The 12,551-nt window shown below is 49.8% G+C and overlaps 1 protein-coding gene across 1 annotated transcript in view; it reads left to right on the top strand.

The window, feature by feature from the left end:
- Positions 1-12,551, top strand: part of NPHP4 (nephrocystin 4) — a 969,441-nt gene that overhangs the window by 288,966 nt on the left and 667,924 nt on the right. Inside the window, exon 4 of the mRNA XM_085608868.1 lies at positions 7,929-8,101. Coding sequence (XP_085464994.1) covers positions 7,929-8,101 — 173 coding nt within the window. The remainder of the gene's footprint in view (positions 1-7,928; positions 8,102-12,551) is intronic.

The raw sequence follows: 12,551 nt of genomic DNA, 5'->3' as shown, positions 1-12,551 counted from the left end.
CCCCTCTCGCCGCTTCTGTTTGCCCTCTACATGGAGCCGTTTGCTCAGAGGATTCGCAACAACCCGGATGCTATTGGGGTCCAGATGGGCCAGTATGTCCACACGGTTAGCCTCTATGCGGACGATGTCCTGTTGACCTTGGACGACCCTAGGAGGTCGCTGCCTGCTTGCATCCAGGAACTGGACACCTTTGCACGTGCGGCCGGCTTCAAAATGAATATGAGCAAGTCGGTGGCGTTAGATGTGTCCCTGGTTGCGGATACCAGGAGGGACCTTCAGCGACTCTTCCCCATGCAGTGGTCCTCGTCCACGGTGCCATACCTGGGGATTCTGCTGGCGCCCACATTACCAGAGATGGTTGCGGCCAATTATACCTCCCTCAGCAGGAAGATCAAGGAGGAGCTTGGCCGCTGGAGCAAGGGCCTACTGTCCTGGCTGGGGCGAATCGCGGCGGTTAAGATGACGGTGTTGCCCCAGATACTGTATCTTTTTCGGGCCCTACCTCTCCAGCCCCCGGTGGGCTGGATACGACAAACGCAGGCTGACATCTCCCGCTTTGTCTGGCAGGGCCGCAAGCCGCGGATGAAGAGGGTCCTCTCCACGCTTGCTCCGGAGGCAGGGGGTCTCGGTATCCCGGACCTCCGTAAGTACTTTCAGGCGGCGCAGCTGCGATATCTGGTGGAGTGGAGCAGGTGGGAGTCCAACAAACACTGGCTTTTTCAAGACCAGGCAGTGGCGGGCCGCACCTTACAAGAGGTTCCATTCTTGCGCCGCGCGCATCGCCCCCCTAACCTTTACGCCTCTTTTGTTACGCGGGTCCCCCTGAGGGTGTGGGATGCAGTCTGCGAGGTTCGGGGCCTTACCACCTTCCCTTCGCCGTTCACACCCATAGTGGGTAACCCGGACTTCTCCCCAGGGATGGAGCCGGGAGCTTTTTCCCATTGGGTGCAGGGTGCTCTTCCAGATCTATGGACCGGAGGGCGTGATTCCTTTTCAGCAACTTCGGCGGGAATTCGGCCTGACGGAGCTGGACAGATTGCGCTACATGCAGGTTCGGCATTGGGCCCTCCAGCCCCAGGTGCGTGACACCGCTGCTCGTCAAATTACACCGTATGAGAGGTGGTTGGTTACCCGGACCTTCGATGCTAAGCTAATTACCGATTTGTACAAGTACCTACAACCCCCGCCGTTTCACTATTATAACCCAGGGAGGGAGCGCTGGCACAGAGAATTGGGTAGGACACTCAGCCACAAGGAATGGGACAAAATTGCGTATCGGGCGCGGCACTCTGCATATCATACGGGCCTTACGGAGACCTTTACTAAGGTGTCCACTTATTGGTACTACACCCCGGAGAGACTGTATGAAATGCATAGACACACTGACAAGGGGTGCTGGCGGGGCTGCGGGCAGGAGGGTACCCTCTCACACATTCTTTGGGATTGCCCCGTGCTGACCGCTTACTGGAAGGAAGTTTTGGACGAGGTGGATAAGCACTTTGAGATAGAGCTGCCGCGCTTTCCGGCGTATGTCTTGCTGGGCCTCCCCAATGACCTAATGTACCCACTGAAGTCCCGCAGGGGTAGGCAGATCGCGATTGCGCTGGGGTCTGCGGTCCAGAACATCCTTATCCACTGGCGCACCACCACTGTTCCCTCCATTACGGGTTGGTTGCATAGGCTCTGGCATGTGCTGGGAATGGAGAAGTTGTCGCTTACGGTGGCGGGGGAGATAGACCAATTTGAAGAGCTGTGGCAACCCTTCCTAGCGCTGCTGTCCACCGAATTCCGGGAGCTCACCTGCCCGAGGTATCTTAGGCTTCTTAGGCTGACGCCACCGGTGATCCCGGCGGACTAGACTAAATGTGAGACGGGATCCTCGGAGGGGGGGGGGTGCGGGCTTTTTGGGGCGGATAAACCTAGTGCGGAGCCATTGGACGGGGGAGTTGGGGTATTGTTTCTTTCCTTTTTCCTTTACTGGGGGGATGGGGGATGGGGGGGTTGGATTGTGCTTTGTTGAGTTGCTAATGGCTTTCATTGCTCAGATTTGGGGTGTTGGATATGCACGCAGGGATTCAACAGATTGCATTTTTTGCCTTTCATTTACTGTGCTTTTCCTCTGGACCACCGAACTACCCTTCGCCAACCCTCCTGAGTTGCACCTTTTTCTTTTACTGTATTGTATGTAACCCTAACCTCCTATCCCCCTCCCCCATGTTTTGTTTTGTCTCAATAAAAATGCTTTAAACCTAAAAAAATAAAATAAAAAAAAATGTACAGAGGTAATAAAAACCTGATTCTTTAGGTTATTTCTTCACCAGTGGTGTAAACAAAATAGGGTTCCCCTGCAGAATGTGATGAGGGCCCCCCTGTAGCACATATCTTACAGGTATTCGTTGGCTTTGAGCTGAGTGGGGGAGGCTTAAAAGGTTATGGGGACCCCTGAATGACTGGGGGCCTACATTACACCTCATGAAAAGTTTCCTTCCATGTGGATTTTGTTTATCCCTCTGAATATGTAATTTCAGCACTACCCATGTGTAGGAAGCTAGCATTTGCAGCCCGTGGAGCAGTTTTAGAAGCACATTTACAGATTGACACAAGCATTGGCATAGCCAATAGGTCTTGCCTTTGGGACCTTATAAGTGTTTAGCCATGATGTTGTTGCACCGAGGATATTGTGCTGCATAACTAAATACTTATAAGTTCCCAAAAGCGAGGCCTATTGGCTATGCCAATGCTTGTTATACACAGTTTCTCTTTGTTCTCTGAAGTCAGAGAGACCTTTGCCTAGTCCAAACCAGTTCTGGTAAGTCCTGGAGCACTTTGTTGACAAGACTCCTTCTTTCCTTTCATAGTGTAGGCCAGGGACATCAGACGTACCACAGGAGGTGGAGCCAGCATTGTGGAGGGAAGGCACAGCCCTATTCAGGTCCCAGGTGCAACTCCTCCCACCCATCTACATGCAGATCTCTCTATTCAGCCCTGGGCTGACTCACCCTGTCTCCTGGAATCCCCCATCCCCTGTCACTCAAACGCCAGACAAGGAATACACAACCTAGCAGAGGCAGGCTTGGATAGTTAGACAAGAAAATACCTACTTTCTAAAAGTGGTATTTTCAAACACAGAATGATAAAACCAACTTCACTAAAAGATGCATTTTATCATTCTGAGTTCAGGCATAATAAACTCGAATTGCTACCTAGTTCCCTGAGTCAGTTAGGATTATAAGATGTAATAATCAAACTGCCCATTCCGGCCTCTGGGGAACAGGTAGCCTTGCAATAGTGAAAAACGAAAATGGCTGTAATACACTATTAGGACATGCCACACACATCAGGGCATTTCCTACCTTATACTTAGAATGCACCCTGCCCTTGGGCCTACCATAGGGGTGTCTGATGCGAAGAAAAGGGAAGGTTTAGGGACTGGCAAATGGGTGCACTTGCCCAGTCAGCATGACAGTCACAGACTGCACACAGGCCCTGCAATGGAAGGCCTGAGACATATTTTACAAGCTGCTTCTGTGGGTGGCACAACCAGTGCTGCAAACCCACCAGCAGCATTTGATTTACAAGCCCTGGGCACCCCTGGTGCACTGTACTAGGGTCTGACAGGTAAATCAAATAATCCAATCATGGAGTCACTAATCCATACATCAATTTACAATAGGGAGAGCATGTGCACTTTAGCTCTGCTGATCAGTGCTAAAGTGCCCAGAGTCATAAAACCAACAAAAACAGGTCAGACAAAATAAAGGAGGAAGGCAAAAAGTTCAGGGATGACCCTGCAAAAGGGCTAAGTCCCAGGTTAATCCCATATTTTGGAAAAGACTGTGGCAATAGTCTAGCCTTGCCAGAACTAAAGCAGTAACCACGACTTTTTTTTAAAAACATTTTTGTAAATTTTTTTGTATACATTTTTTATTATCGTTTACAAAGAAAGTATAACAAAAAAAGGGCTGGTTACACTTAGTAATGTCTACTATCATGTTACTTACATTGTAGGTCATATACACAGGTAAAGCATTATCAAGAGTTGTCGTAATTTACATTTCTGATTGTCAAAACGTCTGGATCTCCGATCCTGGCCATTGATCTGTCCCCTTACTAGACCCCGTGGGCTAGTTGCTCAAGTCTGGATCCGATTCTCATGCCGGAGGGGCACAAATATTGCCCCGAAATGAATTCCACTTGCCCCGCTCCCACTTTTTGGAACACCCTCTGTGTATAAAAACTGCTTTTTCGGCCACCATTTATTTATCCATATCTTGACACCAGCGTCGCTGCTGGGGGGCTGCTGGCACGCCCCAGTGTTGTGCGATATTGCGTTTTGCCAACGTAATCCCCAGGGTTGCCCAGTCCTGTGCTGCGTGGTTAAGGTCAGTTGGTTCCCATATATTGAGGAGGCACCTTTTTGGCTCAGGGGGAAACTTAAGGCCACACACCGAGTAATTGTGTCCATAACCTCCTCCCAGTAGTGTGTTATGTGAGGACAGCCCCAGAGCGTGTGGTAGAATGTGCCCCGCATCCCACATCCCCGCAGACAGAGAGGTGTCTCAGCTCGGCCGATTTTGTGCAGCATGGTTCTAGTGTAGTACGTCCTATGTAGAATTTTCAGTTGCACCAACCGTAGTCTGAACGGGATTGCCACCTCTCTTGGGGACATCAATGCTTCCTGCCATTCCTGGTCGTCCATGTCTCCAAGGTCTGCCCGCCATTTGTCTCGTAAGGCTAATGTGGGATCTTTCTGATTATTAATAAGCTTACGGTAGGTGAGATAAATGGCTTTCTTAGTGAGATGGTCTGTAAGAAGACGGTCCTCGAGTGGTGATGATTTGGGGAGAACCGCTCCTCTGGGTATGGCCCTCGTAAGTGCATGTTTGATTTGTGTGTAGCAAAACAGTTCTGTGTCCGCCATTTGATATGTCGTTTGTAGTTGAGCGAAAGCCACCACTCCTCCCTTTTTCCAGAGTTCCCCAATTCTCGAGATACCAATCAGGCTCCACTGTGCAAACCCTTTACTGTTGCGGAGCGTACCAAGTTTTGGTGTATCCCACAATGGTGTGAGTTGTGTGAGGACTCCCGAGTGCCCACTGCGCTATGAACCATACACGTATTGTATGCGCAGTGGGACCCATCCATGCGTCTTTTTTGTTCTTGTGGTAAAGCGCCATCAGGGGTCCTTTGGTCCCGAGAGTATGCCGGTCGAGCCGGAGAGCCGGTTCCTCCTGTGGGGCATGAAGCCATTGGTTCAGTATAATAAGTTGCGAGGCCCAGTAATACAGCTGTATGCTGGGCAAGGCTATTCCACCAACGTACCAGCTTCTAGTAAGTTTAGATAGGGCTATGCGGGGGGGTTTTCCACCCCAGAGGAGCAGTCCCACCTCAGCCTCGATGGCCTTGAAGTAAGAGTCCGGGACCAGAATGGGTGTATTTTGCAGAGCGTATAGGAACCGCGGGAGAGCCATAATTTTAAATGAGGCTGCGCGGCCCAGGAGGGTCAGGGGTAGTGCCAGTGTTTTACGTCGTTTTTTAGTCTCCGGAGGGAGAGCATAATATTTCGCTCGTAAAGTTGAGCATGGTCCGGGGTAATGTGGATACCCAGATATTTAAAGCCGTCTTTCCCGAGCTGTATCGTTACTCCCCTGGGTAGACGCGGAGGGGAACCATGGAGGACAAACAAAACCGAATTCGCCCAGTTAATAATGTAACCCGAGTATCAACCACGGCTTTTAACGAGTGAACAGGAATCAGATGTGTGATTTTCTTTATTATTCTCAGAATGTAGAAAGAAAAAAAGATGGCTGAATTAACTTGCTCTTTGTTGGTGAGTTTATCATCTATGAGAACACCCAGGTTTGTAACTTTTTTTACGGGTAGTGGTAAAATCCCGAGATCATGAGGCCACCAAGAAGGAGACGGAAAAGAAACATCGGTTCCCAAAAGCATTATTTCTGTTTTGGTTGAGGTGGCTTGGGCCCAGTTTCAGCTTACCTTCAGACAAATTTCATGAAAAGGTAAAGTTCACTGGGGCAAGGCAACATGCAGTGTCCGAGGAGGAGGCATTGGTGTTGGGAGCCGCTGGAAGGAGTCGCAGTGAAGATTTTTACCTTCAGACGTCATTTGTTTTGGAAGTCGAAAATATTCAGTGGGATGAAGCTGCAAGCTGTAGCAGACAAGACCGGCTATGCACCTTGGATAGATTGGCTGACCGGTAGGTCCCAGTCTTCTGTTAGGTTTTAGGGCTCTTTTTGGTTTAAAACGTTTTAAGTCCCAACTTTTACGGTTAAGCAGGAGCAGCACCTCTAACACCACTTCCAAGGGTCCCGGACCTGAATGGCACCACTTGGTGGATTAGGACTCACTCCAGCAGAGGCCATGTGCTAAGTTCAAGGTCTCAGGAGCTTGTTATGTCCCTGTAGCTCACATAGGTGGCCACTCAACTAGCCCTTGGAGTCACTTCTGGCAGTCCTGGGTTCAAGGACATGGTCCAGTTTTCCTTCAATTAGCACGGCAGGCCTCAAGCAGCATGGCAGTCATCATAGCAGCACAGAAGTCCTCTGGGAAACAAGGCAGGCCTCAAGCAGCAGGGAATTCTTCTGAAGTCTTCCGCAGGTCCAGGAGTGTATTGAAGCGGTGTTCTGCGAGTGGAATATTCATGCCTGGTGTCAACCTTTAAAGTGGGGGGGATTTCCTATGCTACCCCCACATCTGGTTCTGGAAAGTTCTTCCTTTCTCCTGCCAAGGCTCCAGGACTTTGGGGATGATAAAAGGCTAGTGTTAGACTCCTTTGTGTGTGTGTGTGTGTGCTGGAAGCAGCCCTTTGAAGTGTAAGTAGGACAGGGAACAGCTCCACCCCCTGCAATCCTGGCAGTATGGCCCATCTTGCCAATGCCTTGTCCCCTTTTGTCTAGGTTTGAGAAAGGAATTCACAAAACCCAGCAGCTAGCTATTTACTGTCATGTGACCAAGGTCCTTAGCAGCAAGCACCAAATGTTTAAAACAAGAAAATGCAACTTTCTAGAAGTGGCATTTTCAGGATTGTGACTTAAAATCCGACTTTACCATAAAATAGTGTTTTATAGTACAATTCAGTTGAGTTCAATCATGATGTCCCTATCTGCTCCCAATCAAAAGTTGGCACTTATTGTATTTTAGGGCCTACCTTAGGAGAGACTTATATGCATTTAAAAGGTTTAGGCCTGGAAAACGTTTCATTTTGCCAGGTTGAATTGGCGGTTTTAAACTGCACTACAGGCTGCAGCGGCAGGCCTGAGCCATGTTTTAAAGGGCTACTTTAGTGGGTTGCAAGATGAGCATTTAATTTACAGACCCGGGGTGCATGTAGTACAATATACTAGGGGCTTGTAAGTACAGTAATATGCCAATCAGGTGTAAGCCAATTTTGCCATGTTTTAGGGAGTGAGCACAAACACTTTACTACTGCTTATCATTGGTAAAGTGCAAAAACAAATTCAGGAAACGGGAGGAGTGAAGGCAAAACGTTTGGGAAAAGACCACAGCAAGCATGTCAGGCCTAACAGTGCATAGTAAGGTAACATTTTGAGGTTTCTCAGGACAAGCTTCATTTGTAAAGTTGGAGTCTTCTTGGGGAAAAAGTCTATTTTTCTTAAATTATGTGATGTACAACTTGACCTCATAGTAGACATTGAGTTCCTTGCCATGGTGCATCTCTATGATTTTCTAAAAACCTGTTGTTTTTTACTTTGAATCCACAGAACAAGTGTTTACCCTTAGTTTATGCAAACAGGTGGGTTTGTATAAAGGAATTTAGCTTGAAGTATTGTTGTGTATTCCCAGAGTTACAGCTGAAGAAAGTATGCAGAGTCCTGAATACAAGGCATGCATGAGTTGACCGTATGTTTTGTACAGAATTTGTAAATCTTTTTTTTTTTTTTTTTCAGCCTGTATATTTTCACACATCATTAAATAATATCAACGTTGTTGCCGTTGTGGAAATAGTGGCCCAAGGCACGAGAAATGATGGAACAAATCAGGATCTGTCCTGTGGATTTGGGATTCTGCGCCTTTTTGGTGACCAATTACTAACAGGAGAGCCTGATGCACAAAACAAAAGGTATTTAATAGTTCATGATGCAAAGGACGTCATTATTGATTCTACGATTATTTCCATTCAATGTTTTTTAGGCAAATTCACAAATCAGCTGCCATAGGACAGTCATGACTTGTGTCTCTACAGAAGTAAATATAGGGTGAGTTCACAGCTTGAATTTGAGTTCAAGAGCAACATCAAATTCACAAAACCCCTTCTTGCGCTTATGCTGAAGCCCATGTGTTGGTCATTATTAGGTGTGCAGCGAACAACCTCCACAATACCTACAATTTGTTAATTTCTTTTTGAAGAAGCATTTATGTAACATTTAAAGATATGATAAAACTGTCAGGTTTCCATAGTCTCCTTTGTAGGTCGAGCCTGGGCAGCGCGTGCGCTGCTGCGAGGCATGTAGTATTGGAGTATGGCTTTGAAGCCCCGCCCACTCGCCGCCCATATATATATATTTTTTGTATTTTTTTATTATTTATTTTTCCCTTGCAAACAATACGGAACCGAGGTCCACAGTAACACAGCGTTAAGCCTACAACCCCCGTAGGGCCGGTCGCGTTTCATTCAAGGCTCCTCAAAATGCTTATAGGAGAATAGTGTAAAACATTGTTTAAACACAGCATGCCGTCTACAACCCCTGCGGGGCCGGCCGCGTATCAAAACACATGGCAACATAGAGGCATTATATGGAGTGTCGGGACCCTTTGTAATACAAAAAACTAAAACAATAAGGACGCGAGTACAAGGCCCGCCAGAAGATAGAGAAGACTAGCTAGAGGGATATCAGACAGAGAGAGAAGGAAAAGGGAGAAGAGAAGGACAGTCGCAGTAGTGACTAGACTGGCGGACAGGTTTGTGTACGCAACAACGCCGAGCATAAGGCGCGCTAGGTTTGGGGCTAGTCGCATATTCCATCTCGGAGGATTAACCTGGTCAGGTGAGGAGTCTGCTGGGGTCTGACAGAAGTAGGGCATCTTCAAAAAGGCGCAGCGCTCTAAGCTTGGAGGGTAGATGGCGCGCATGCTCTATTTTACAAAGGTACTGGACTAGAGGCCGCCAAACAGCAGTGAAGCGTGTGTCCCGCGACTATAATCGTGCTGTGAAGAGTTCCATAGTGAGCACATGCCATAAACGCGTGTACCAAGCCGTTATTGGAGGAGGGGCCATTTTTTTCCAGTACAATGCTATAGTCTGTTTGGCCGCCCCTAGCATATGAAGTGCTATGGTCCAATCACTACGAGTTAGGGCTTTCAAACTGACAGGCTTAAGTCCCAAAAGGATCATGGTAGCGGAATTTGGCAGCGGCAACCCCAGCACCTCCTTAACATGGCTAAGGACATCCTTCCAAAACAGGGTCAGGAGCGGACACGCCCACCAGATGTGCATAAAATCTCCAGGAGCCTTCAAACATCTCCAACACGATGTGGACACGCTAGGGAACATTTTGTGCAGGCGAGTGGGTGTTTAGTACCATTGCGTCATAATTTTATATGCATTTTCCCTCTGTGGGACACTGCGATAAACCCCAGGAATATCCCGCCAAAGGCGATGCCACTGCGCTGGAGTGATCTCCGTGGCCGAGATTGCCTGCCATTGGCGCTGGTAAGAGTGCGGGGATAGTACCCGGGGATGCTGTAGAATCTTGTATGTACGATAGATCAGGCCCCTTGATTCAGCAAAGGCACGGACCAGCCGTTCAAACGGGGTGAACGGGCGTGTAGCGGCCCTGTGCATCTCTGGGGAGGTCACCCAGTGCCGCAGCTGCGCGTACTGCAAACTCGCAGTCATCGGTAGTCCAAAGTCCTTTCTACACTGGGCAAACGTCTTAAGCGTGCCACCCTCGTATAGATCGCCTATCTCCCTACACCCTCCCTGTAACCAATTCGCAAAAGCTGGCGGGTGAAGGGCCAGGGGAAAGGCTGGGTTGCGCGCAATAGGAGTGTGAGGAAAGGGAAAGGTTGTTAAACCCTTTCGTACTGCAATCGTGTCCCATATATCCAGCACCGTTTTGGGAGGGACTGCCATGTAGGCACTGCGCGAGCGTGCCGTGCGAGAATGCCAGGCAAGGTCCCAAATTGAGCGTCCGGTAACCGTCTTGTCCATGTGGAACCACACCTTTTCACTCTCCACGGGTATCCATTCCGACACAAAACTAAGATGTGAGGCCCAGTAATAGTCCAGGAGGTTAGGACACGCAAGACCCCCCTGTTGTGTGGCGACATGAGGGTCTTATGGGAGAAGCGCGGCCTGTGCCCGCCCCAGATAAAACGAATGAGATCGCATTGCAGGCCCTGTATTTGGTGTTACGGTATTGGGGTGGGGAGGCATTGAAATAAATATAAGATTTTAGGGAGTATGGACATCTTTACGGCATTAAGCCTACCCAGCCAAGAGACCGTGAGATTTTTCCAACCCCTCAGGTCCTCCAGCACGGCCCTCCGGCACTCTCGCCAGTTCACCCGCGTCCATGTGTCTAAGGTGGGGGTCAGTTGGAGGCCTAGATATCGGATGTGCTCCGTGGCCCATTGATAAGGAGCGAGCATTTTCAGGACCGGCACCTCGTCTGGCGGAATCGTGAGATTCAGAGCCCAGAACTTGCCATGGTTAATTTTGAGGCCCGAGATTTTCTCAAAGGTCTGCAGAAGAGTATGGAGCGCTGGAAGAGACGTATGTGGGCGCGTCAGGGTCAGAATAAGGTCATCCGCAAAGAGTGCTACCTTGTTTTGCCGGCCCCCAAGGGGGATCCCATGTATGTCCGGGTGTCGCCGAATCATCTCCGCTATGGGCTCCACCACCAGGGCGAACAGCAGAGGTGACAAGGGACAGCTCTGTCGTGTACCCCTAGAGATGGGGAAGGGGTCCGTAAGCTGCCCATTAACTCGATCCCGAGCTTGCGGAGAAAGATAGGGGGCCATGATCATAGAGATCATATTCTCACCCAGTCCGACCTTCTGCAACACCGCTCGAAGAAAGCCCCACTCCACTCGATCAAACGCCTTCTCCACATCCAGCGAGAGAAGGCATGCTGGTATTTTCCAGTGTCTGGCTTTTCCCACCAGGTGCACGATTCTGCCCACGTTATCCGCCTCATTGTCAGCTGCGAATGAAGCCAACTTGGTCCGGATCCACAAGCCCAGGCATGTGGGGATCCAAGCGCCTAGCGAGCATTTTAGTGTAGATTTTAAGATCTGTGTTCAGCAGGGTTATAGGGCGGTAAGACGCGTACAGCGTGGGGTCCTTGCCCGGTTTAGGAATAAGGGCTATTTCTGCCATTCCCATGGAGGACGACGGCCCCTCTGCACCCGTGAAAGAGTTGTACAGCCGCAAGAGATGCTTCTGAAGCTGCGGCAGAAACATACGGTAAAAGACTAAGGGCAAGCCATCCGGCCCTGGCGTCTTCCCGAGCGGTAAATCCTTCAATGCCATCCGCAGCTCCTCCGCCATGAGGGGGTCTTTTAATTGTTGGATGTGTTGCGGGTGAATTGGTGTCCAGGGGCATTGGGCAAGAAAGTAGTCTATGGCAGCGGGCGAGGGATCGTCTGCTCCATAGAGAGCAGCATAATAGGCCCGAAAGGCCTCACACTTATCTCGCTCCGTGACAGCCCACACCCCACCCGTCGTTTGAATATTCGCTATGTGTGCCTTCGCCGCGCGTGCCCGCAGGTGCCACGCCAATACTTTGTCCACTTTATCGCCCCCCTCGAAATATCGTTGCTTTAAGAGTAGCAGGGAGCGCTCTGCCTTATTAGTGCGCAACGTGCGTAGCTGGCACCTCAGATTAGCAAGCCTCTGCCGATGCGCGACCGAGGAATGGCCTTGATCCTGTTGCTCGAGTGCATTTATGTCCTTGGAGAGGGTGTCCTCCAGGCGGCGCGCCTCCCGGGCACACGCAATTGCTAAGGATGTGATGTGACCGCGGATAGTAGCCTTAAACGCATCCCACACCACTTGAAAGGGCGTTTCGGGGAGATCATGGTCTACAAAATAGGAGTCGATGGTGGACCGTATACTCTCCACATCCGCCGGGTCGTGCAGGACGTGCAACGGCATACGCAACCGCCGAGCCTGGGCAGAAGAGGCGGATGGATCCTGCAGCAAGAGCTCCACATGGGCATGATCAGAGAGCGATATGTCGGACATAGATGCCCCCACCATGTCCCGCACGGCGTCATGGGAAATAAATAAATAATCAATACGCGAGTACGAACGGTGAACGTCAGAATAGTACAAGTAATCCAGCACCTCCGGTGAGTGATAGCGCCAAACGTCCAGCAAACCAAGATCCATTATCTGTTTCCGTAGCGCGGAGGACATGGCGCCCACCCCATTGGAGGAGACCTCACTACAGTCCATCGCAGGGTCCCACACAAGGTTAAAATCTCCCCCCAAAATTAGGGAGGGCTCGCCATGTGGCACATGGTCCCGCAGAAGGGTTTGGAGATATGAGTCTTGCATCTAGTTC

The sequence above is a fragment of the Triturus cristatus genome, chromosome 1_2 (assembly GCF_964204655.1).
Source record: "Triturus cristatus chromosome 1_2, aTriCri1.1, whole genome shotgun sequence".
Lineage (NCBI taxonomy): Eukaryota > Metazoa > Chordata > Amphibia > Caudata > Salamandridae > Triturus > Triturus cristatus.
The sequence above is the reverse complement of the archived record's forward strand: the minus strand, read 5'-3'. Positions and strand labels throughout refer to the sequence as shown.